Source organism: Schistocerca americana, chromosome 2 (genome assembly GCF_021461395.2).
Source record: "Schistocerca americana isolate TAMUIC-IGC-003095 chromosome 2, iqSchAmer2.1, whole genome shotgun sequence".
Lineage (NCBI taxonomy): Eukaryota > Metazoa > Arthropoda > Insecta > Orthoptera > Acrididae > Schistocerca > Schistocerca americana.
The window spans coordinates 147,494,753-147,522,613 of record NC_060120.1 but is presented as its reverse complement, the minus strand read 5'-3'; the positions used below and the strand labels follow the sequence as shown (position 1 = coordinate 147,522,613).

The following is a 27,861-nucleotide window of genomic DNA, read 5'->3' as shown; positions in this document are numbered from 1 at the left end:
TGTTTTCGATGGGAAATTCCAGATCATCCTCCATACAGCCCCGATCTTGCGCCCAGTGACTACCATCTGATCCTGCACTTGAAGAAACACCTGGGCGGTCAGCATCTTCAACACGATGACGAAGTCAAAACAGTGGTGACGCAGTGGTTAACAAGTCAGGCGGCAGACTTCTATGAGGAGGGTATTCAAAACCTGGTACATCGTTATGACAAGTGCCTCAATATTGACGGAAATTATGTAGAAAAGTAGATTAAGATACAGGCTTTCATGTAAAAATAAAATTATTGAGATATCTTAGCACGTCTTTTTTTTAATTTCAAAACAGTACTTACTTAAAAAAGATGCATCGTATAATAGAGCAATAGTGGATTTTGTGTTTAACATTTGACGATGCCACTGTGTCCCCAATATATTAAGACATGTTTTTGTGAAAGAGATCTGGAGATGGTCACTGCAGACCGAAACCGGTACTCTGGTGACAAAAAGTTTCTGACCTTAGACGTGAAGTAAAGAATTTTTTTTCTGTATTCGGGTCACTGTTCAATTCGCGACCATGTCGCAGCTTGTGATACCGTATATGTGTTCCTATAGGCAATAACTGTGTAGAATTACTGTTTGACGTTAGTGAGTATCAAAGAAGGAAGATTAGCGTTTAATGTCCAGTCGCCAGCGTGGTCATTAGAGACGGATCACCATCTCAGAGTGTTTCAATGATGAGGAACGAAATCGACCGTGCCCTTTCCGAAGGATACATCCCGGCATTTGCCAGGGCGATTTAGCAAAATCACGGAAAATCAAAATCTGGAAGAGCGGATGGGGATTTCAACCGCCGTCCTCCCGTTTGCAAGTCTCACTTGATCAATTAATCGTATTAATTACATGTTTACTTTACAACCACATCAAGAATAGATAATTCACTACTTGACACAGCAATGTAATAATCCTACAATTCTTGCACAGATCGTGGTTTTTCATCTCTTGTCACTTTTTAATCCCTGTGATTCACAGAACCACGTAAACTGAACTTGTTCAAGGTTTTACAGGATAATATTCGTACGAGTTTGGCTGTGTATCATTAGTAATCCTACCTTAAATACAAGTGAGCGAGATGTGAATTCGTGGATTAACTACCATTCTTCTGTCAAATAAACTCTGCATCTTTTACACCTACTTCAGTTAGTACTGTCAAAGCCTGTTGAGACACGTGATGTTTTATACTTTTGTGGCGTTTTAAATTGGAATAGCATTACTGCACTGTTTTTGTACACATGTGTTAAACGTAGCATTGCGTTTATCTATGTGCCTCCGACAGGTCCTGACTTCCCCAAAAGTCTCATTTTCAAGTTTCATAATTTCCTGAACATGTGGAAATTTAATTTGTCGCTGTTTAAATGGAAAGATGTCAATGATTCCTTCATATTTTCGTGTGTTAAACGTACAACTGAATATACTACTGCTTTCTTTTTAACGTGCAACGAAACGTCAATTCCGAAACGTAGGATGTTTATTTGAAAACTGCCTATATTTGTACACTGCTGGCCATTAAAATTGCTACACCACGAAGATGACGTGCTACAGACGTGAAATTTAACCGACAGGAAGAATATGCTGTGATATGCAAATGATAAGCTTTTCAGAGCATTCACACAAGGTTGGCGCCAATGGCGACACCTACAACGTGCTAACATGAGGAAAGTTTCCAATCTATTTCTCATACATAAAAAGCAGTTGACCGGCGTTGCCTGGTGAAACATTGTTGTGATGCCTCGTGTAAGGAGGAGAAATTCGAACCACCATGTTTCCGACTTTGCTACAGGTCGGATTGTAGCCTATCGCGATTGCGGTTTATCGCATCGGGACATTGATGCTCGCGTTGGTCGAGATCCAGTGAGTGTTCGCAAAATATGGAATCGGTGGGTTCAGGAGGGTAACACGGAACGCCGTGCTGGGTCCCAATGGCCTCGTATCACTAGCAGTCGAGATGACAGGCATCTTATCCGCATGGCTGTAACGGATCGTGCAGCCACATCACGATCCCTGAGTCAACAAATGGGGACTTTTGCAAGACAACAACCATCTGCACGAACAGTTCGACGACGGTTGCAGCAGCATGGACTATCAGCTCAGAGACCAAGGCTGCGGTTACCCTTAACGTTGCATCACAGACAGGAGCGCCTGCGATGGTTTACTCAACGACAAACCTGGGAATAACAATGTAAAACGTCAATTTTTCGGATGAATCCAGGTTCAGTTTACAGCATCATGATGGTCGCATACGTGTTTGGTGACATCGCGGTGAACGCACATTGGAAGCGTGTATTCGTCATCGCCATACTGGTGTATCACCCGGCGTGATGGTATGGGCTGCCATTGGTTACAGTCTCGGTCACCTCTTGTTCACATTGAGGGCACTTTGAACAGTGGACGTTACATTTCAGATGTGTTACGACCCGTGGCTCTACCCTTCGTTCGATCCCTGCGAAACCCTACATTTCAGCAGGATAATGCACGACCGCATGTTGCAGGTCCTGTACGGGCCTTTCTGGATACAGAAAATTTTCGACCTCTGCCCTGGCCAGCACATTCTCCAGACCTCTCACCAATTGAAAACGTCTGGTCAATGGTGGCCGAGCAACTGGCTCGTCACAATACGCCAGTCACTACTCTTGTTGAACTGTGGTATCGTGTTGAAGATGCATGGGCAGATGTACCTGTACACGCCATCCTAGCTCTGTTTGACTCAATGTCCAGGCGTATCAAGGCCGTTATTACGGCCAGAGGTGGTTGTTCTGGGTACCGATTTCTCAGGATCTATGCACCCAAATTGCGTGAAAATTTAATCACATGTCAGTTCTATAATAATATGTTTGTCCATTGAATATCCGCTTATCATCTGCATTTCATCTTGGTGTAGCAGTTTTAATGGCCAGTAGTGTAATATTGAAGGCTTCAAAATTGTGTACAGAAGGCTACGGCATTCTGCTGCACTGCAAAATGGTATATTTCTTCATCCCGGATCCTTGCAGTGTAAATACTCCTTGTAAGAGACATTTCTGGCTACTCGTTTTGAATGCCACTATGTCTAAGACCGGACTAAAGTGACGCTGTGGTAATGGCGCACTGTATCGCTGTAGGCACCACAGGTCCAAGTATAGTGCCGTGTGGCACACTTTTGTTTACCCGACGTTACATTAAAATTCGCGCGTGGAGTAGCGTGTAGCGACGCGTGCGCGTGTTGCAGGCCTGGCGCACCACCTGGGCATGGAGACGGGGCCGTGGGCGCTGGGCCGGGGTCCCGCCTACCCGCACCCCTACCTGGGGGCGCCGTGCGCCGCGCCGCCGCCCGGCCTCCACCCGCCGCACTTCCCGCACGTGCTGGCGCTCACCGCCCCCGACCACCTCTCGCCCTCGCGGCTCGCCGCAGGTAAGCACCACTTCTCACTACAGATGTCTACTGGCTGTTCTGACTATTGTAACTAACCTGTTACTGCGGGTTATTACGTTATTATTGGGAATTGAAATACTTATTGCTTGTGACATTAAAGTGAGAAGATTAGGGTCGCCACCGACTCCAACCACACAATTAATCAAAGGTTTGGCCGAGACGGAAAATAAATTAATTTTATCACACCAAAAACTCATAAAAATGCATACGTTGGGATATCGCTCATAGGGGATGCGATGTAATTAATAGTATTTCCCGTGCACTGTCCACGAGAATCAACCATTTAAAATAAAATAGCGCATTCATGAACACAGTGCAGAAGATCAGCTCCCAGCAACACACCTGAAAATAAGATTTAATCTAAAGCATTTGTTTTAAAATAAAAGGGGAAACTAGTCACTGGACCTGTGCGTAAGGAAATGCGTTGAATGTGCTGACAGGAAAGCTACGAGGTGAGTGGCTTGGGTACAAAAACGTAACCTCGGAATGCAAGAGAAAACTGTGTACAAAATCATTTATTCCTAAGATATGGATGTGAGGCATGTACACAATTCCAGGTAACATTAAGTCCCAAGATATTAAAGAAAAGCATCGATACATACACCGTTATAATCTACACCTAAAATCATTGGTGTGAATCATTCGTACAACTGCTGTTGCCTGATAACTGATCGCAATAACTCGTGAAACGGTACACGTTTCGCAGTACACCCAGGCGCCCAAGTGGTTTGTGGAGATGCAATTTCTAGGTATCGTGGCCAAGTTGCAACAATATCACATCACACAATCATGAACAGTTAACATTCTTTAAAACAAACATGAGACCGGACAGTTAGTGGTGACGGTAGCCCAACAAACTCTATTACTCAACCACGTGGTCGGCTCCCCACGGACGAAAGATACATAAAACAAGGAAAATTTACGAGAAGGCAAAGCTATTAATATTTAGAAAAATGAAATCTTATAAAGGCACAGCTGAAGGCAAACAGACATTCATACAGAAGCGAGTGCTCACTTCTTATCGACGCCTTTGTGTGGCGCTCTTCCGGTGGATCCAAGTCTGCTATAGAAATTTACTAAAAGAAAAATCTGCCAAAGTTTTGCATTTCTTGCTGCGACAACGCAAAGCAATCTTTCAGAGTTGAAAAGCGAGACCAAAAGCTAACAGCTCTCCCCTCGCCAAGCAACAACGCGCCACGCGGTCAGTCTAACTCACCCTTCTTCGACTGCAGCACAGCTGTGGACGCTTCCCGTACCAGCGGCAGACTGCCTCCCTTTTACTTCTCCAGCCTCTTCCACGCTCTGCGTGGCTCGGAAAACCCAAAGATGCCATTTCCGCCACCAACCTAACGCAGGTGGATTTCTCACAAGTAGAGCAAACCTCTTTCCCTACTTGACCACTACGAGAGTTGGCTATTCTGTACAACTGCTGCTGAATCTGTATGACTATCGCAGACTTTCTGCAGCAGACTACGCCACCGTCGGGCAACGTGACACACAACCACATTCATTCAATCGCACCATTATGAGAGTTATGAACAAAGAGAAACAAGGAAAAGAAGGAGAAATGCTAGTGAAAATGGGCTACCGGGCTAATGAAAGGTGGCTACAGGACCCTTTCACTATCTTGTAGTCAACTTTTGCTGTAGTTTTATGCTGTGATGGGTTCATACTAGCCAACAAAGTTTTACTTTCTGTCTGTAACTGGCATGATAGCAACAAATCTTTATGTTTTCAGAGTTCTGATGATGGAAATGATAATGCAAATGCAAGACTAGCTCTCTTTTTTAAAGATGTGATACCTTCACGTTATTCCCTATGTACGAGCGTTATTCGGAAGTAAGGAACCATCGGTCGCGAAATGAAAACCATAGTGAAAATCCGCTGAAGTTTTTCACAGGTGTCTTGGGCAGTGCCCATCGATCGCATTGCGTCATTCTTTTTAGTTCTGAGCACACATGGAGCACATAAAGATACCTAGAACAATAGTGTCTCCCACCAAGTACGATGGCCTGGTGATAAATTTCGCCTGAAGCTATGCAGCCAACATTACATAGCTGTCGTGCGTTTTCTTCTTCATGGCAATTCTCAGCCGCATTCTGCAGGGGAAGTGAAGATGCTCCTGCATCGCTTTCAATTGGAAATGTTTGATTACCCACAATACAACCCGTAATAGTCTCCCTCTGAGTTTCATCTCTGCTCACATGAACCGCTGGCTATAAAGACAACGTTTTGGCTCAGACAACAAGCTGTAGGCCAACGTAGAGAATTGGCGGAAAGTACTGGCGGCTGCCTTCTGTAACGAGGTTACTGGAAAGCTGGTATAACGCTACGACAAACGTCTAAGTGGGATCGGTGACTATGGAGATAAGTAGCTGGAAGTTGTAGCTAACTGTTGCAAATAAAACAGTTTTGATTTTCACTTTCGTGACCTATCGTTCCTTACTTTCCGAATAGCGCTCTTACAATGAAGAGCCAAAGAAACTGGTACATCAGCCTAGCTAGTATCGTGTAGGCCCATCATGAGCACGCAGAAGTGCCACAAGTCGACGTGGCATGGACTCGACTAATGTCCGGAGGGAACTAACACCATGAATCCTGCAGGGACCATGAGTCCTGCAGTGCTGTCCATAAATCCGTATGAGGGGGTGGAGATCGCCTCTGAAAACCACGTTGCAAGCTATCCCAGGTGCGTTCAATAATGTTCATGTCTGGGAAGTCTGGTGGCCAGCGGAAGTTGTTAAACTCTGACGAGTATTCCTGGAGACACTCTGTAGCAATTCTGGACGTGTGGGGTGTCGCATTGGTCTGCTGGAATTTCCCAGGTCCGTCGGAATGCACAATGGACTTGAATGGATGCAGATAATCAGACAGGATGCTTACCTACTTGTCACCTGACAGAGTCGTACCTCGACTTACCAGAGGTCCCATATCCCTCCAACTGCACACCCCACACCATTACAGAGCCTCCAGCAGCTTGAACAGTTCCCTGCCGACATGCAGCCTCCAAGGATTCATTAGGTTGTCTCCATACCAGTACACGTCCATCTGCTCGATACAATTTGAAACGAGACTCGTCCGACCAGGCAATATGTTTCTAGTCATCAACAGTTCGATGTCGGTGTTGACAGGTCGAGGCGAGGCGTAGAGATTTGTGTTGTGCAGTCATCAAGGGTACACGGGTGGGCTTTCAGCTCCGAAACCCCATGTCGATGATGTTTCGTTGAATGGTTCGCACGCTGGCACTTGCTGATGGCCCAGCACTGAGATCTGCAACAATTTGCGGAAGGGTTGTACTTCCATCAGGTTGAATTATTCTCTTCAGTCGTCGTTCGTCCCGGTCTTGCAGGATCTTTTTCCGACCGCAACAATGTCGGAGATTTGATGTTTTAGCGGATTGCTGATATTCACGGTACACTCGGAAAATAGTCGTACGGGAAAATCCCCACTTCATCGCTAACTCGAAGATGCTGTGTCCCATCGCTCGTGTGGCGTCTGTAACACCACGTTCAAACTCACTTAAATCTTGATAACCTGCCATTGTAGCAGCAGGAACCGATCTAACAACAGCGCTTGTCGCTTGTCTTATATAGGGCTTGCCGACCTCAGCGCCGTGTTCCGCCTTTTTACATATCTCTGTATCTGAATACGCATGCGTATACCAGTTTCTTTGGCGCTTCAGTGTATGATGTTATCCCTCGGAGGAAAATCACTGAAGGCATAACCACTTTGTCTTACGTTTGTAGTTGTCTGTCGGTGATACCCTGATTAATGTCCAGCAGTAAACGGACAACTCTGATCCACTCCACTTTCCGTGGTAACTCATGTCCATGTCCGAAATTTGCTAATGGAAACGTTTAACGTGCACGTCGGTTGCACCACACACAGTTGTCAGGAAAGAAGGGCAAGTGGGAGTCTAGGAAACGTAACTATAAAGACATATAGCATTCCATTGTAGCAGTGCAGTAGATTTTCCACAAGATGTTTATAGGTTTCAGCCCTTTTATTTCCTAGAACGTTTGCTGATACTGAACAAAGCCATCAAATGCTAACTTTTCGTCACCTGTCAGGATGGTGTGGTAATGTTCATATTTATAAAGTTTGCGTATCTGAGGACCCACACCAAAAATCCCCTCTATTATTTTCCCTTCAACAAGACTGAAATTTCTCGTGAATATGGAGAAATGCTTCCCCCGTATTGTCCATGATTTTAGTTAAATATTTCATTAGATCCAATTTTATATGAAGAGCAGAGAGAATTATGCTCTTGGATTCGACAAGTATTTCCTGCTTGACATTGTAAGATCCTGGTTCAAGTGATGGCCGCGTAGGCTAATCTTTCTTTTTATAATGAAGTGCTTTGGCGCTGCTATATCAGAGGCACAGGAAACAGCAGGATCTGGTTTAGCCATGTTGTAGTCCAAGTAATATGCTATGACTTTCAGACGCCCTGAAATATGCCATTTAAACTTGTCATAGTTTAATCGAAATAACAGTTGTTTCATTTTACCATATCTCTGTACACTCATGAATTAGGGTCTTTCCAAGAACCGGGTTTTGAAGGCGATGGTTCAGTTTTACTACCGCCCTCTACCACAATCAGGTGGGACATGCAGTCCGTCTCAGTGAGGCACTGGTCGCATGGTCGACCGTGTATTAAGATATGTCATGGAGGACTTTTTCTTCTTGGAAATACCATGCGTTAATGGACTTGTCACACAAAAGTTGCAATCATTCACATGGTTTGATGGTTCTCGTCAGATCGTGGGTATAGCACAGCCATGGAAGATCATTTACGATTCAACCACGAATGAAGACTCGAGACACAAGTTATGCAACACGCATGAGGAGTCCAGGGCTTGTCCTGGACCCGATTTTACAGCCACAGTCCAGTCTATACACCTTCCTGATATATGGCTTCGTTGCCTTCCTTTGCGAATTCAGTGTAGCCTGTCCGCAAACGTAGCAAAAATTGTCAGTACTGTTTAAGCATTTACGAGGCACATTGAATCATAGGAATTACAATGGCCACAAGAATTAACTAAACTTCTGTAACACGTTCTTCCAGCACACGAACGGATCACAGTTTATAACAGACTGAAACTACGCTTAAACGAAATATGCTCCGTTCCTCGCTTCTTCTTGACCGAGTCCGGGCTAAAATTAACGACAAAATACACACTGCTGTTGTTGCCTGAAACTTTATCTCTCTGCCTTCCATCAGCGGGATTTCGAAACCTTTGTGAGAAGGGATTGATAATGAATGCTAATAAAATATCATTATAATTACATGCACTCACTTCAACTTGGAAACGAGAGCTAATTCGAATTTTCATGATTGTTTTCGTTATCCTAATTACATTTCATTGTTGACAAGTGTTCTTATACCGCGGTGGACTTATTTATTGTATCGCCTTCTATAATTCAATATTTTTGTTGTAATCGTTGAACGTCTCTGGTAAATCTGTCCCGTCGGGTCATTTTGTAGGTCACTCGAGATGTAATAGGGTGTGGAGGTGTTCACAAAACCAATTAAATTTTCTTACAGCCCAATGAACTGTGCTGTTGTCGCCTTTAAGTACCTCTTGCGATGTGACCGCCTACATATTTTCGTTGCATTCAGTCCCGTCGTAATTTTCTCTCGCTAACAGGTGGGGATGGACCTTCATTCACAGCCTGTACCAATTCCAGTGCGGTCTGGAAGAGATTTTGAATCCCAAGCCGTGAAACGCATCTCCGGTGCCTCTGAGATGGGATCTTTTTCCGACCAAAATTCTGACGACTTGTTTCTTGGCCACGTGTGTTACAGCGCTGCTTCTAGACACGTTGGACGATCCGCCGCTTAACACCAACAAACCCATAAACTTGGTATATTGTAGGCAAACTGGCCCTGCCAAACACGATTGCCCCTTTTTGTAACTCTGTCACGTCCTTACATTTACGCATGATTACGTACAAAGTCCGTTTCAAACATTAATGTTTCACTGATCGCTACTTCCTTATGCTGACATAGAGGCAGTGCGCATGCGGATGAACACATTACTCCATCAATGTGCCATATGTAAAGACTGAACAACCCATGTGTGCATTCATACCGGTGTGACTAATGTTTTGTTCGCGTTTGAGATTTATTAACATGGGTCCACACACGATCCGATTGTTTCAGAGCCACATAATCTGTCCTAAACCATGGCGTCTAAACTCAGACAAAATGAGGAAAAACACTGCACACTTTACTGAATAATTATTTGTCGTAGCGTATTACTGTGCGGTCGTTTTCTGACTTCGAACTCCGTTCTTACGCTGTGACTTGCTAGCAGCAGTGAACGAGGAGTTTAGCTTAAGCGGGATATTACTCTTCACCAGAAAATGTCGGTTATGAAATCTTTCAACAAAGGAGCGAGACTGATGCTGCACATTTATGATCTCACCAAAAACGTTAAACTAGTCTTTGTCTCTTTTAAAACAAGCCTCATTTGGTCCCGATTCATCGAAATATGGACACATATATTAAAGGTCAGTAGCATAAGGAATTGGTTTCATAGCCGTTGGATAAGCGTCTTCCTGGTACATATTTCAAAATTTTAATACCTTTGGTAATGTGCCCAGAGTGGACGGGGCTACAGTCTCGTACATCGCGTGTGCTGTACGTACACTATGATCTGGGCGGGATGTAACAGAGCACTTTCAACAATATTGTGATCACCAAAACAAATTCAGATAGCGCAATTCGTACATTGCAACAGTTCTGTTTGCCGACAGCACCCCGTCTCCTCCCCCCCCCCCCCTCCCCCCTCTCCACACACACACGGGGAAGAGAGAGGGAGACACAGGACAAACACGCACACACACACACACACACACACACACAGACAGAGAGAGAGAGAGATAGGGAGACAAAGAGAAAGATATTGAGTGAGCGAGGAGGTAACTAAGATTCTGTTTTACTCCGTTTCTTTGTGCTTCGGAGATAGGGCAAACATATATTCAGAAGAACTGTCGTGTAGTTCGAGTATTAATGTAATGTATTTCACAATACCAGAATTTCAATACTTTTAGAATTTCACAGATTTCGAATTTCAGGGATCGAAACATTGTAACAACATTACAAAAAACGTAGCGCAATTCTTTTTTTGTTGCTTTGGTTAAAGCATGTTCAAACCAAATGTTTGATGGAATAATAAAATGTGGCAGTAAGCAAATAAAGGTTTGACTGGAAACGGTGTCACCAAGAAGAAAAAAAAAAAACCGACCTTGTCTGTAAAACTATCCTTTTCTCGCAGGTAGCGTCAAAGCAACGCCTTACCACCTAAATGAGAATTTTCTTTTGAACGAACTCACTTTTACGTGTGTCAGTGTGATAAAGGGGACATCAAATAACACTGAAGTCACCTGATTACGTCGATAGATGACTAAGTCCTTGAAGAGAACAAATTAGACCTTAGATGGTATTTTTCTTTCCGGAACCGGTGGCTCTTGAGGAGAAGCCTACTAGAAGGTAGAACTGTGTCTACAGGAAAGTCGAAACATGTACTCTCTTCGGAGAATGGGCTACTCTTGTTGCGCAATGCTATTAGCGTGGGAGTAACTTTCATTCTAAAACCCGAGTGTGAAATCTTATGGGACTTAACTGCTAAGGTCATCAGTCCCTAAGCTTACACACTACTTAACCTAAATTATCCTAAGGACAAACACACACACACACATGCCCGAGGGAGGACTCGAACCTCCGCCGGGACCATTCTGAAACCCCTACATACGTCATACTTAAATGCATGATTCTATGTTCGTCACTCATTTAACATACTGTGTACATCCTGATTAACAGAATTTTAATATTCGTATTTACTGTTCATTTCATCAGTTATGTTTCCAAACATGCAACATAACAGATTTAAGATTTCCGTGGTTTCCATAAATCACTCAACGATGGTTCCTTTGAAAAAGACATACACGACTTCTTTCCCCATCCATGTCCAAATCTGAGCTTGTGCTCCATTGACCGCGTTGTCGACTGCACGTTAAACCCTAATCCACCTCTTTTGCAACTTACTTGTTGATAAAAATAAGCCGAACGAAGACGACACAATCATGAAAATGGAAGAGAGTTATCGAAAATATCTCTACAAACCTCCCGAGAAGTTTATCGATACAATTTTCTTGCAGCGTATCTAGATCACCCTAATTTTGTCGAGATTGTACAAGTGTAGTGGTAACCGTAAGTGGTTTAATAATGCAAATAAGGCTTAATCACGAACTAGTCAGATAATTCTATGCTTATAGTTCCTGAAAGTTCCGGTTAGTGAGTAAGGAGTTTTCTACTAGCAGACTGTCCATGAGAACCCCTTCTTGCAACTTCTACGCTCCACAAACAAAGTGCTCCCCGAGCTGGGAGGCATCGGTTTCCCGTTCACCCGAGCCACAAACACCCACTGGGTAATTAGCAACGGGGGCAGGGCTTCCGCTCTAGGTATCGAGTGAGCGCAGATCGGATGACCTCTGGAAGACGGCCGTGGAAGACCGGTCGAAGACACGCACTAACGTTTCCCACAGAGATTATGAATCGCATGAATGTCAGTTGCTCGGACCGAATGCTTGAGCAGGGAGTGACCTGCACTCCACACTTTTCCAAAAACACTGTTTCTCTTCTTTAGATGGAAATTAATGACCTATGGTAAGAGCTACGATACTTGTCCATGGTATTAGCATTCAGGATACTAATGATATTACAAAGATCCTTTTTTGTCTGTCGACAGTTCCACACATTCGCCTTTTTAAACTGTTTAAGTGTCGTCAGATAGCCCATAGGAACGGTAATACAGGAAACAATTTATGGCATTGATACCACAGCCTTAATTTAATGCAGTGAACGAGACATTAAGGTTCTGATTTCAGGCATAACTGCATATGTGTTCTGTAGTAACAGTCGAAGACACCCATTAACCGTATCAAGCTTTTCATATCAAAATAGCACTTGTAGTTTACACCTTCAATTAGCTACTGTATGTATTCCGATCTTTGCCTTCTACAGTTTTTACCCTTTACAGCTCCCACCATGAAAATTATTCCCTGATGTTTTAACGGATGTCCTGTCTTCTTGTCCTTTCATATTGTCAGTATTTTCCATACATTCCTTTCGCTTCCGATTATGCAGAGAATCTCCTCATTCCTCAACTCATGAGTCCTCAACTTTCCAACATGCTACTGTAGCACCACATCTTAAATGCTTCGATTCTCTTCCGGTGCTGTTTTCTTAAGGTCCACGTTTCATTACCATGCAATGCTGTGCTCCAACCGCAAATTCTCAGAAATTTCTTCCTCGAATTAAGGCCTATGTTTGATACTGGTGGACTTCTCTTGGCAAGAAACGTCCTTTTTGCCAATGCTAGTCTGCTTTTTGTTTCCTCCTTGCTCCGTCCCTCATGATTATTTTGTTTCCTATGTAGCACAATTCTTAACTACGGCTGCTTCGAGATCTCCAATTCTGATAAGTTTATCTCTGTTCTCATTTCGACTATTTTTCATTACTTTCGTCTTTCTTCGATTTACTCTCGATCCATATTCTGTGCCGTGGATCTTTGCTGATTCTTCGGCCTTTTATGGGGCAGTTTCCCACCCTAAAGGCAAGAGAATGCCCAGAACCTCTGTCCGCTCCTCTTCCTTCTTTGATAAGGCCGTTGGCAGGACGAAGGTGTCTTCTTGTGCCGAAAGTTTTCAGTCACCATGCTGTAATTTTGGTTCAAAATTTAAGTAGTGGTGAGGCTCGAAACTGGGACCGAGAACGTTTTGATTACTAGTCAAAGTCGCTACTCCTCCCTGTTTATGTCGAAATCGACCGCAGCACACATACGCGCAATGTTCACTGTACAAATAATGACGCATTAACATTAGGATAAGTTACCGTCTCAAATTCTCAATCCATTTAACTCTTTTTAATCGCTGTACTTTGTTTAAATTAGATACCAGACTAACAACATCTCTACACGCATACTACGATCATAATCCATCACCTTTACTTGACGTACGTCCCGAAGTCCCAGATGAAGTTTACACTATTCATACGCATAAAGCTAGGAAGCTAACAACTAGAAACCTTCATGTAACTTGCAACCATCACAGAGCTGGCTAAGCACCGTTTCACTTAACATTTCTATTAAATGAGTCAGAACTCGCACACCAATTTTTTATACAGGAATTCTAACTGCCTAACGAAAGCCCGAATCTGAAATCAGAACGTAGTATGTTTTTCTCCAGATAAGTCTAACAGAAAATTATCGAAAGATTAGTCATTGTAGTTTCAAATAACGTTCTGATTTCTAGGTAGTTTGATGGTGGTTTCGATGTTGTGTCTGAAGCTTACAATTTTCTTCAGTTGCTTTAAAAAGCAGTGGGCTGTGTAGAGGACAATATGTTGCTATAATATGAAGCTCACGTTCGAAGATGTGCCGTGTTTGTGCTACATTAGCGCTGATGTAACAAACTGTTTCACACTTCGTCGCATCTGACGAGTTGAAGAACAGTGGCGATTTATTGTGACTAACGAAGCAAACTACTACTGTAACTAACTAAGTAATTTAAAATTATGCAACTGAAACTACTGTAGTAGAGTGAAACGGGACACACAGAAACTGTGATAGAAGGAACAACGAGTATGTACTACGCGACTCGAATACCAGATCTGCCTTACGATTGTAGTTGTCTGCAAAATATTTAGCTTGTTATAGTTGAACTACTTGTGGGGGATGCGATAAATTACGATGGTTCTTTCATTTAATAAATGTGAGGCATAAGAACACACACTGTTTAATATTTTTGTTTACGTAGCATGAAAACGGTTCGCCTTCGCTATAGAGTCCTATTAATATTATTATCTACTTCATTCCGTTTTCACGTCCGATGGCTACTAATTTGGGAACAACATTGTAAGCTGCTTACTGTGCTAAGGAACTGATCTACTATGATGAGTGATTCTGTGAAGCTATATTCTGTTGTATGAATGTTTATGACCCAGTATTGAATTTGTAAATGCTATCTGACTACAGTTTATCACAGTAACGCATACGTAAATCTGCGCAACGGAAAACGGATATGCGCAACTTACGTAGTTGAACGTCAAACATAGGTAATCACTAATACAGTCCTATCAATCGTGTATAGTGAGGATACAGTCTGCTTACAGCGAAACGCTGTGCGCTGAGTATGTTTCATCTTGAGTATAATTACAAAACAGCGATTAGGAAATTACTCTGAAACACCTCATCAAAGCAACTGAATCATATCGCAGTTCAAGCAGCAAATCTGCATGTACCATTAAAGAAGGGGAAAGATATTACTACCACGACCTACGCAAAATGTCATGTTGGTATAGGAAAATACATGCTAAAAACCCCGTCACAGGTATCTGAATTTCGTAAACAGCATCCAAGCTCATACTTCTGCAGATACTGGGCTATTTATTGCTAATGAAGACTAGTGCTGTATAGGACTGAACTGTGCAGCTATTCGTATACAGATTAATCACTGAAGAGGCAAAGCGGTGACTTGGCAACAGGTGATAAGAAGAAAACATCACACAAAACTTGCATCTAATTTTACGTACAAGAATTAAAGAAAAGACTGGGGAGAGCAGAAATAACCAGCAGTAATACTGAATTCCAAGTTTATTCTCGCTCAAATTTCTAAGACCAACAATATCAACCACACGGTGTTCGCAGTAAACATGACATGAACCGAAGTTCTCGTAAATCTATCGCTGTTCACATCTTCAAGTGCAGCACTGAATTATTTAAAGTGGAAAAGAGAATGATATGATTCAGTGCATAATGTATCGCGTTGGGTAAATACTACCCGATTCCTTTATGAACTTCCAGTGTACGAAAAACGAGCGAATATGAACCTTTGTAAGGCCTCGCACCTGATAACAAATCACGTTACAACTTGCATCTCTCAGGATTTCTCAGCAGAGTTTGATTAATAGTTGCTTCCAGATGTTCTGCCGGGCTGTTTCTTTCGATTTTATGAACAATATTTTTACAACCGACCCAACACTTGTTCAGGTGCTGCGAGTTTCGCTATTATGTGTAATCGCTGCCTGGAATCCGACCAGATGTTGGGAGTTTAAACATCAATGTTTCAATATTGATACTGAAGACTATGAACATCTTACCGTCGATAGAGACAAAATATCGACCTTCGATATTTGTCTAGGCTTGTAATACAAACAAGTATGGCCGGCCGAAGTGGCCTCGCGGTTCTAGGCGCTGCAGTTTGGAACCGTGAGACCGCTACGGTCGCAGGTTAGAATCCTGCCTCGGGCATGGATGTGTGTGATGTCCTTAGGTTAGTTAGGTTTAAGTAGTTCTAAGTTCTAGGAGACTAATGACCTCAGAAGTTGAGTCCCATAGTGTCCAGAGCCATTTGAACCAAACAAGTATGAAAGAATAGACACTGTTAACTATCCACAGAATTGCACACGACGGTAACAACATTGACCTCGAATCCTCTTTGTCTCGTTCTCCCTGCGGGAATCCAAGTAATGTTGCGAGAATTTGGTGATGAATTCAGTGGAGTTTGTTATAGGATACAGATAGTGTGACATATGGAGATTTGGTCCGGTCTGGGGAGCGTGCACGGATACTCGAAGTTATTAAGGCGACAACAAGAGGTAACTGGGAGTTCCGGGTTCGAGTCCTGGTCCGGCCCAAATTCAAAAGGGTCGCTGTAGTAGATCTATACCTAATACAGCTGTTAATGCATTGGCATTCAGCGAATTAATTTCGAATTTTTTCGTCATACAAATGTATCTTTTATGCACATGTCAGATAAAGATACCAGTGCAACTCAAATGCGACCTGTCAAATATGGTCTTGGGAACGGGGGCGGAGGGGGCGGGGGGGGGGGGGGGATGCGGCAATATTTTTGATTGAGCTGAGGCCAGAACAGTGACTACTGTTCTAGATAAGCCGAGACTTAAGCTTTTCACTGTTCATTCAGTTCAAGCTCTCTCCATGTCGAATAGTATGGGCAACGCGTGAAAACAGGGAAGCAAATTGATTTAAGGAATAAACATTATAAGATAGGGAAAGAAACGAATTATTTGCAAACTACAATAGAAACGGATCTAGCTCTGTTATTATCTGAAATATTACCTTATATATACTAAATAAGCTCCAATACCAATAAGGAAATTCATCATGATATTACCTATGCAAAGCTACAAAAAATACAAAAAATGGACATCTAAACTTGAAATGTATAGTCACATACTGAGACTCTGAACAAAAGTTCTAAAAAGCAACCTATGCTCTCTGTCAACAACGCAACTTAACGAAGGGGAAGTTTCTTTCAAATATATTATTTTTAAAATGTATAGACAATAAAGATGTGGGATATGTTATGTTAATATTTGTTGCAGCTTTGCGCACCCCTTTTTGTGTAAGGAATGTAAGTTTTCCTATTGGTACTGTAATTATGCACATCGTTGTCCCTTTTCAGTTCTAGTGTACTATTAAGAACAAACTTCAAATGGTTCAAATGGCTCTGAGCACTATGCGACTTAACTTCTGAGGCCATCAGTCCCCTAGAACTTAGAACTACTTAAACCTAACTAACCTAAGGACATTACAAACATCCATGTCCGAGGCATGATTCTAACCTGCGACCGTAGCGGTCGCGCGGTTCCAGACTGTAGCGCCTAGAACCGCATGGCCACTGCGGCCGGCGAACAAACTTCACGAAGGAATAAATTTATACTGTGAAACAGTAGTCAGAATGCCCAACTCCATAAACAGATGTCTAAAAGGTGATGTTGGGTGAACAAATTATTCTTACAGCACGTTTTTTAGCAATGAACTATTTCTTTCTTAAAGATGAGTTACCCCAAAATATTATTCCATACGAAATTATAGAATCGAAATATACAAAATATGTCAGCTTACTGATTTGTCTCTCCCCAAGATTTGCAATGATTCTAAACGTAAATGTGGCTGAACTAAGTTGTATAGGAGTTCCAAAATGGGTTTTTCCCAATTTAAATTACCATCATTACGGACCGCTAAGAGTGATGTGTTGGCAGAAGAGCCAACACCGTGTAGCTAGAGGAGGCCGAAATGCATGCGTTTAAGCTCACGCAGACTGGCGTGATGTCTGGAACAAGGTAAGTAATTGTAGTAGTCAAAAATAGTACATAGCTTCTGGAATACTTAACTTTAATCCATAATTGGAGAACATCGCTCTTGTTGATACATGAATTATAATCTCAATATAAACTGGTAATGGCGCCTTGCTAGGTCGTAGCAAATGACGTAGCTGAAGGCTATGCTAACTATCGTCTCGGCAAATGAGAGCGTATTGGTCAGTGATCCATCTCTGGCAAAGTCTGCTGTACAACTGGGGCGAGTGCTAGGACGTCTCTCTAGACCTGCCGTGTGGCGGCGCTCGGTCTGCAATCGCTGACAGTGGCGACACGCGGGTCCTTCAGCTAGCGGACCGCGGACGATTTAAAGGCTACCACCTGGCGGTGACACCACAAAGAGTGTTGAAGTTTCCACCCTATTTATTATTTTCTCACCATGTGTTACACTTACCGCTAGCGTAACACCTCTAGAGGTGCAGAAATGAATATGTTGCGGCTTTCTAAAATTGAGGGTCAGATCGTCCGCAGAAAACCAGTCGATGATACCTTTAAGAACTTTGTTTACCATTTCTTCTGTTTCTGTATGTATGCTTGGACTGATTACAATACTAGCGTCAGCTGCAAAATAGGACTAATTCTGCTTGTTGTACCGTAGACGGAAGATAACAATCCTGAAGAAAAGTATAGGAGCTTAGACTGAACCTTGGGGAATCCCATCATGATTTCTCCCTAGTCAAAAATATGTCCTTGGACTATATTCGTTGAGTTACTAAGCAGAACTTTCTGCATTCCATTGGTCCGATACGACATTATCCCTTGGCTATACCATCAAGCCCATAAAGCGCCAATTTATTTTGGAGAATACTCTGAGCCGGCCACTGTGGCCGAGCGACTGTAGGCGTTTTAGTTCGGAACCGCGCTACTGCTACGGTCCCAGGTGCGAATCCTGCCTTGGGCATGGATATATATGATGTCCTTAGGTTAGTTAGGTTTAAGTAATTCTAAGTCTAGGGGACTGATGACCTCAGCTGTTAAGTCCCATAGTGCTTGGAGCCATTTGAACCATTTTAGAATGCTCCGATTCATATAGTTAAATGCCTCAGAGAGGTCTCAGAAAATTCCAGCTAGCACTATTTTATTACTTAAAGCTTGTTAAAGCTGGTAAGTGAACATGTAAATGGCATTCTCAGTAGGGCAACCTTTCTGAAATCCATACCGTTATTTGCTAAGGATCCTATGGTTGCCAGGGATACATCACCTTCTCAAAAATTTTGGAGAATGATGCAGCAGTGAAATAGGTCGGTAGTTATCGACATCTCTCTTATCACCCTTCTTAAAGAGGGTTTAACAACGGCATATTGCACTCCCTCTCGAAAAATGCCTTGAGATAGTGATGTATTACGTATTTCAGATAAGACTGGGCTTATTATATGGAAACAAATTTCTATTACTCAATCGGTAACACTGTCAAAACTAGATAAGCTTTTATTTTTGAGAGAATGTACAATTTTCTTAATTTCAGAAGGAGAAGTTGGTGATACATTCATGTGACTGTATTTTATGAAAGCTACATTTTCAACATAGGGCTGTGATTTTGCTCTTGATCTATTTGCCCCATGCTTCCTACTATGTTTAAGAAATAATTATTAGAATATGTTATCTGTGATTCATCATTTACAGCCCTTCCATTCTTTTCAATAGTGAAGTTGTCGTGTTATGTGGCTGGTTGTCCTGTCTCTCGTTTCACTACATTCCACACAGTTTTAAGTCTGTTGTCGAAAGTACTGAAATTAAGTGCATGTTCTTTGACATTTTTATTAACCTGTCTTAGCACTCTTGAGTAGTTTTTGTAGTGTGCAACTACCGCAGGATCCCGATTTGTTCTTGCCAAAAGATGTATTTGCCTTTTCCTTTCACAGGATACTTTAACCCTTCTAGTTTGCCTTGCTGTTTCATCTCCTTTTTGATTAACATATCTCCGGAAATTCTTCCTCGATTGCTTTGAAATTTTAGGACAATCTTGCATTAATATACGTATATATGCAAATTTGCTTTTAAATGCTCACGTGTTTTTATACATCTACTGAAGCGGTACGAAAAACACGCGCGTTTTTTAATGCAACGTCGCACGTCGCATCAGAGTTTCAGAGCGTTCCCTGAAGAACTTACGGAGATTTACAATTTTGTACAAACGAGGATTTTCATCTATATAAATATAAATATCAATGAAATACAATCATCAGCTGTGTACTTGACGCTGATCGAATCAACGGGGAGAGATGAAAATTTGTGCCCGACTGAGATTCGAACCTGAGAGCTTCTACTAACTAGGCAGGCGCTCTAACTCTTAAACCACCGAGGACACGCGAATTAGAGGAGGAGGACATTAGTGTTTAACGTCCCGTCGACAACGAGGTCATTAGAGACGGAGCGCAAGCTCGTGTAAGGGAAGGATGAGGAAGGAAATCAGCCGTGCCCTTTCAAAGGAACCATCCCGGCATTTGCCTGAAGTGATTTAGGGAAATCATGGAAAACCTAAATCAGGATGGCCGGAGACGGGATTGAACCGTCGTCCTCCCGAATGCGAGTCCAATGTGCTAACCACTGCGCCACCTCGCTCGGTACGCGAATTAGAGCGGTCGCGCAGACTTATCCCAATCACGCCTACCAGCAGAATCACATTCTCAACTTACTCCACACACTTCGAAAGCAGTGCTCTCTGCCCATTAATCTCAATGCTCTTGGCAAGACCTATTCCCACATGAGAATTCGAGTGTATGTGAGCATCCACACAGAAATGATCCTTGGCTTGTGATAGCCGTAAATATATGTGTATTGAGTCAGTTCTTTCCGACATGACAGAAAGAACAGACACTATGGTGGATCGTGGCAGCAGTGAAGAAGGAACTTTCAATGAATTACAAACATCAGCTGTGTATGGGAGGTCCGAAAGAACAGACACCAGACACATATAAGGATAATTTCTGTGCGGATGCACACACACACACACACACACACACACACTCCAACTCATGCGGGAATAGATCTTGCCACGAGCATTGAGATTAATGAGCAGGGAGCAGTACTTTCGTAGCGTGTGTTACCAGGTGTCCCGGGTTCAAATCCGACCGGGCACACATTTCCAACTCTCCCCGTTGATTGTATCAACGTCCCGTACATGGCTAATGTTCGTAATCCACTGCAATTTCGTTCTTCACGGCTGTCACGATCCACCACGGTGCGTGTTCTTTTCGACATGTCCGAAAGAACAGACACCACACTCATAGAAATATAAATGTTTGTGTGTTCAAAATATTAAATCTCCGTAAGTTCTTCACCGGTTAGATTGAAATTTTGACACAACGTTGTATTCGAATACGCGTGGTTTTTACGTACCTATTTTTCAACCTGTGTAATATGTAAATAAATATGTAATTTATATTCGTAAAGGGGAAACGTTATTGTCAAAAATATTGCAAATTTTTTGACCGATTTACTTTCAATTTTTACGCAGTACTCTAATGAACATTTTATCGGACATAGAGATATAAACGTTGTTAGCAAACAAGAATGTTGAATTTATGGCTTATCGGCTTAAGATTTAAATACCACTGTAGAATCTGAATATGCAATAACAGTAAAAATGACTCATTGTCAGAGAGAGAGAGAGAGAGAGAGAGAGAGAGAGAGAGAAAGAGAGAAAGGGGGGGGGGAGATAATATGGTCAGAGGGGTGGGAGAAATGGAGTTAGATATCGGTAAGGAGAAGAAGGACACAGAGATGGGGGTGGCACGAGGTGATGCACAGAGTCGGGGGGAGGAGGAGAAGATGGAGAAAGAGAGAGGAGGAAGACTTGGGTGGAGACAGGGAGAGCAGGAAATTAGGACGTATATTCAATTCCCTCACATATCAGAATCGTGTGCTCTCTCTGTTCCTTCTTTTCCTTTAAGCAGACTGAGCCCTAGAAATGACTGGCCAGGAGCAGCGAGTTGATTAATAAATATATCGTTTGATATATTTGTGTGTTACTCTTTACGCAACTGTGTAAATTCATCAATTAACATCGACGTTAAACACATCGGTGTTTGGAGGTCGATTATTACTGATGTCTCCAAGCACGTCACTGACCAGGTCGCACGATGTTTCAGTGTCCGAAGCGGCTGCGGCGTCGCGAGAGCTGGGTCCGATCAGTGTGTCGGTGCCGGGAGGCGGCGGCGGTGCCGGAGTCGGCGTGGGCGGCAAGGGCAGCCCCAGGGCGGCGGCCAGCCCCACGGTGGGACTGCTGGCCGTGGCGCCGGGCACGCAGCCGCCCCTGCCGCCCCCGCAGCAACTGCCCGCGCCGCCTCCGCGCAGGCCGTCGCACCAGCCGCCGCCCCAGCCGCCCCCCGCCAGGACGCCGCCCACCGAAGACGCGCCGCGGCCTCCGCCTCCACCGCCGCCCCCGACGTCGTCTTCGTCGTCGGCTTCTGCCTGTGGTTCTCCACCGTCGCCCGCCCCCGCGCCTGCGCCAGCGCACCAGCCTCAGCCGCCGCCCCCACCCCCGCCTCCGGTCACGCTGCCGCCCCACCCGCTGCTGCATCCACATCACCCGCAGGTAAGTCACTTACTTCTGGAAGAACGGGGTTGCCCCTCCTGATTCACTGCCTGACAAAACATGGCTTAACTGTGAAATGTAAACTTCCACAGCCGGAAATGTCACACTTATTAAAATATTTAGGTTTATTGTGTGGTGATGAGGTAATTTTATTGCTGAAACACAAAGTTACTTTCCCATGTGCGGGGTACATCTTCGAGAAGGATAGTAGGTCGTTAGAAGGTGCGACACATGTCCTAGTTCGCTACTAGACTAACTGGAGCATCATTCAGTTTCCACGTCCAACCTGTGCAGAGACGTGGCGTGACTTGTTGGAAGACAGTCGTACGCTACTGCTATATTACCCCATGGTGGGACACAGAGGCCACAGGGATTTATGGAGCTCCAAATAATTTTAATCGCAAGAAGGAGGGTGTGAAACTGTACAGCATGTTGATTTTGGTGTTCTAGATAGCCGGCCAGTGTGGCCGAGCGGTTCTAGGCGCTTCAGTCTGGAACCGCGCGACCGCTACGGTCGCAGGTTCGAATCCTGCCTCGGGCATGGATGTGTGTGATGTCCTTAGGTTAGTTAGGTTGAACTAGTTCTAAGCTCTAGGGGCCTAATGACCTCAGATGTTAAGTCGCATAGTGCTCAGAGCCATTTGTATCATTTGTATGTTTTAGATATCATCCACCGTTGATAGCAGTAGCGGATGACAGCGATCGGCAACGGGCGATTGCTCTCGAATTTTCAAAACATGTGACGTCACACTTCTGCATTTTACTTCAGTCAGTGGCGTGCCAGGATCACATAGGAGCTTCGGAAAAGGTACAAGTGCCTTGAAGGAGGCCTCCGCAGATGGGAAAGAAACCTTGCCTGTTTACGAAACCTTACGTCACGAAAATCATCTCGTCGTTATTCTTGAAATTCCCAACACGCAATAGTTTCTTCATACGAGGAAGAGGCGATGGTCCTATGTCAGGAGAACAGGGAAATACCAAGGGGAGCGAGAACAGAGGATGGAGGTGAGAGAGACAAAATTTAAGCTTCCAAATCAGTTAGTGCAAACAACAAAGTACCTTAGAGTATACTCATCAGTGGAAATCAGTTAGGATACATGACTCCAGGACAAATGTTGTAAAGAACAGTTCACAAGAACTGACCTGGGATGAAATTGCAAACACTATAAAAATTTAGTGTACAGCTTGATAAATTCATATCACTATTTGAAAACAGCTGTCACCAGAAACAGATCAGGAAGGTCATTAAACAGACATTTAAAAAATAAAAATAAGATTTTAAAAAACATGGATAACTAAAGGTGTTCATGTATCAGTGAAAGAAAAAGGGAAATGTATCTGTTGGCAAGAGATACTACACGAACTACTCAGAATTACTAAGAAAGATTATTAAAAATCAAGAAAAATGCACATAATGTCAGAAACCAGTACTTCCGTACTTCCTACAACATACCTAATTCCATGCAGTATGCAGTGAAAAGACACACAGGGTGACCAGCCACAGAACAGGATACACACTTCTGAACTGAAGGGCTATAAATGATGAGTCATAGATAGCAATGTTTTTCTTTAATAATCGCTACTTAGATATAGTGGAAAACATAGGGGCAGCAGTTCCAGAGAAAAATCACAGCAGTCTGTGGAAGATCTAACTCTCATGAAATTCAGTCATATGAATGTGACGGCGGCTCCTCATTCAGAAATGAAAAAAAAAAATCTTTACATTCTCTCGAAAATAAGAGCTCATCTGGTTTTGGTGGCGTACTAAAGATTTATTCCCATACGATAAGCCCTACTTTATCTTCAAAATGTAATGTATCACTATTTCGAGGCACTTTTCCAAAGAGACTGAAATATGCCGTTGTTAAAACTCTCTGTAAGAAAGGTTATAACAGAAATGTCAATAACTACCGACCTGTTTCACTGCTGACATAATTTTCCAGGCTCTTTTGAGTAGGTGATGTACTCTAGAAGAGTATCCCACCTTAGTAACAGTAATACTGTCAGAAAATTACAGTTTCGGTTTCAGGAAATATGCTCCACAGATAATCCATTTAGCACTGGTTGATTTTTCTGCGACCTATGTAAAGCATTTGACTGTATGAATCACGGTTTTCTCCAAGATAAATTGGTATTTTGTGGGATTGATGGTATAGCCAACCTATGGATATGTCGTATTCAATCAAAAGAATGAAGATAGGTATACCTTGTAATTCAGCCAATATAATCCGGGGACGTAATTCTGACTAGGGAGAAATTATGTATGGTGTTCCCTAAGGTTCAATCTTATGTTCACTATTGTTCCTCACGTATTTAAACGATCTTGAGTCTAATTACATCAAGAAGAACGAGACGATGCTAATACAGTAGTCAATCAAAGCATACTACAGAAACAGAAGAAATGGTAACAAAGTTGACTAGTTTCGTGCGAATAGTCGCTCTTCAATTTTAAAAAGACACAATGTATACACTTCAGCACGTATGGGGGTACTACACCAATTATAAATGTAATACATAGTGAGGAAATAATAAACATAGTGTCCACATCGGTGAGAATTTAAACTTGAAAAAGTTTTGGAACTCCTGAAACAACTTAGTCCCAGCAACATTTGCGCTTAGAATCATTGCAAATCTTGGGGAGAATCAGTAAGTTGTCATGTTTTGCACATTTTTATATTTTCATTCGTTAATGTCATACGGAATAATTTTTGGGGTGACTCATCTTTAAGAAGGGAAGTCTTCGTTTCACAAAAACATACTGTAAAATATGGTGCTAATCCACAATCACCCTGTAGATGTTTGTTTAAGGAGTTGGGCATTCTGGCTACAGCTCCAAGGCATATTTATTCCCTTGTGGTGTTTATTGTAAATAATGCACTGCATTTTGAAAGGAACCACAATGTACGTAATTACAATAGCAGAAGGAAAACTATCATGTTGTTGTCTTTAGCAGAAAAAAGGGTGCACAATGCCGCAACAATAATTTTTGATCACTTACCCAGAGACATAAAATGTGTGACTGACTGCAAAGTAAAATTTGGAAATAAACTGAAAAAATTTCACCTTGACAACTTCTTCCATTCCGTAGACGAATTTGTACTATTGTAAAGTCAAAACGATGGTGGATAGAAACTGCTATCTCTCATCTGTGTATTAAAAAAATTAGATTAAAATAAAAACTGGAGAAACACCTAATAAATGTTCAGCATGTAACCATACTTACAATTTAGACTGAGATGTGAATATAAAGTGACTCGTTTCCATGATTACAGTTTATCGTGCAACGATCCATCCAACATGAAACTAAGTTTGTGTGACTGAGTCCCATGCATAATGAGCCGCTGTGTTACGGTGGACCAGAAACGCTGTCTTGATTAGCTTCCCGTGATTCTCCGTCATTGCAGCCTCATGTAACCTCGCCAAGAGTTTCGGTATTATATTCTTTATTGTGGCACTCGTGAAATACGCTCAGCCTCGCTTTGTCCGGTAATGGTTGGTCTTTTTCGGCGGTCGTGAGTCCGTACGTTCCCACTGCTTTCTTTGCTCTTTTATCTCGAGATCGTACTGATACATCCAGCATTCGTTCGTAGAGATTGGGTGGCTAAAGAAGCTGACTGGAATGCCCTGGCGCAAATGCAACGCATCTACTGTTGCATCGGTTCGGAGATTTTTTTGAATTGGATTGAGCAGTCAGGCAACCTTGGCCATCGTCATTCATACTTGATTGATCACACGAAGTGTCTATGCCATCTGACCATAGTGTCATATAATGGCTCATACTTGCCGCCTTAAGCTTTCACCGGCTCAGCTTGAATTGTTGCAGGATTTTTCCCCTTCAACTGCAGGACTCTCCACAGTATTATTAGACTGCACCAATTTATTTTGGCTACTACGGTAATTTGGTGCAGGAATGTAATGTATGCAAGGACTTCAAATAAACGAAAAATTATGAAACGTTAGTTTTTCGAAATCTTAACCATGGCTGCGAAACAGCAACTGTGTAATTGAGAAGAGTTTGACAAATAAGCGAGCCAGTTGCAAATAGAGGTTTATTAACTCTTGACGATGATTTCGATTTTGTAAAAATATCTTCTTCAGAAGCATTGGCCCTAAAAATGAATACACCAGTTACAAAATAGTTTTTCTTCTAGACGAACAAATGGCAAAACTTCATTTTTTCGGATGAATCCAGGTTCTGTTTACAGCATCATGATGGTCGTCTCCGCGTTTGGCGACATCACGGTGAAAGCACATTGGAAGCGTACAGTCGTCATCACCATACTGGCGTATCACCCGGCGTGATGGTATGGGGTGCCATTGGTTACACGTCTCGGTCACCTCTTGTTCGCATTGAGGGCACTTTGAACAGTGGACGTCACATTTCAGATGTATTACGACCCGTGGCTCTACCATTCATTCTATCTCTGCGAAACTCTACATTTCAGCAGGATAATGCACGACCGCATGTTGCAGATCCTGTACGGGCCTTTCTGGATACAGAAAATGTTCGATTGCTGCCCTGGCCAGCACATTCTCCAGATCTCTCACCAACTGAAAACGTCTGGTGAATGGTGGCCGAGCAACTGGGTCGTCACAATACGCCAGTCACTATTCTTCGTGAACTATGGTATCGTGTTGAACCTGCATGGGCAGCTGTACCTGTACACGCCATCCAAGCTCTGTTTGACTCAATGCCCAGGCGTATCAAGGCCGCTATTACGGCCAGAGGTGGTTGTTCTGGGTACTGATTTCTCAGTATCTATGCACCCAAATTGGGTGATAATGTAATCACATGTCAGTTCTAGTATAATATATTTGTCCAATGATTACCCGTTTATCATTTGCATTTATTCGTGGTGTAGCAATTTTAATGGCCAGTAGTGTATGTTGCATCCGGATGCTGTTTTAGGAAATGCTTCAACGTTTTATTGTGTGTGTGTGTCAGAGCTTAGTGGAGACGGTGTGACGTTGCAGGCGTGGGCGGCGGCGGCGTTGTTCCTGCACGCGCCGCTGCTGCCGCCGTCGTCGCAGCACTGGCTGTACCAGCAGCTGTACGCGCCGCGCGCCCTGCTGCCCCTGGACGCCGCCAGGCGGCAGCTGCGGCACCACCACCAGCACGGCCCGCAGCAGCACGCGCACCAGCCGACGGCCTCCGACGACGGCGACAAGGCGGGCGCCGTCCCCGGCGCCAAGACGCCTTCCGCGGGCTCCTCGTCAGCCTCCGCCGGCGCCGTCTCGCCGGCCGCCGCCAGCACCGTCACCGCCAAGAGCTCCGGCAGGCACTCCGACGTCTGGAGGCCCTACTGAGCAGTCACTGCAGAGCCAGCTCTCCACTGCCACCCGTCTCGCGTTACGCACGAACACTGGCGACTTACCGCAAGTGCACGAGTACTATAGCGGACGTCACTTCTGAGTCCTCTCTACGGACACTTTTGTGTGCGGACCATTGAAACTGTTATTTCCGGCCTGTCATCGCTAATGTTGTCTGGACATGGATTGAAGACGTGTGTGTGGTTGCGTGTATTAAGCAGTACTGAAACCCATCAGTTGTGAACTTCCGTTTCCGATGACTATGTCAACCGCAAGCAACTCAAACTAAATGGGTGCAGGGTCGCAAACTACACTTACTTCGGCTATCAGACGCAGCTCTGGTCAAAGGAGCAAACCGACGTCATTCCATGTTATGCC

At 43.4% G+C, this 27,861-nt stretch overlaps 1 protein-coding gene across 1 annotated transcript; it reads left to right on the top strand.

Annotated features, from left to right (window-relative positions):
• The first annotated feature begins 3,112 nt into the window (after positions 1-3,112).
• LOC124593842 (anther-specific proline-rich protein APG-like) lies at positions 3,113-27,480 on the top strand. The gene is made up of 4 exons (XM_047132189.1): positions 3,113-3,149; positions 3,242-3,326; positions 21,834-22,173; positions 27,148-27,480. Exons 1-4 carry the CDS (start codon positions 3,113-3,115, stop codon positions 27,478-27,480), a joined length of 795 nt encoding a protein of 264 aa, XP_046988145.1.
• The last annotated feature ends 381 nt before the right edge of the window (positions 27,481-27,861 follow it).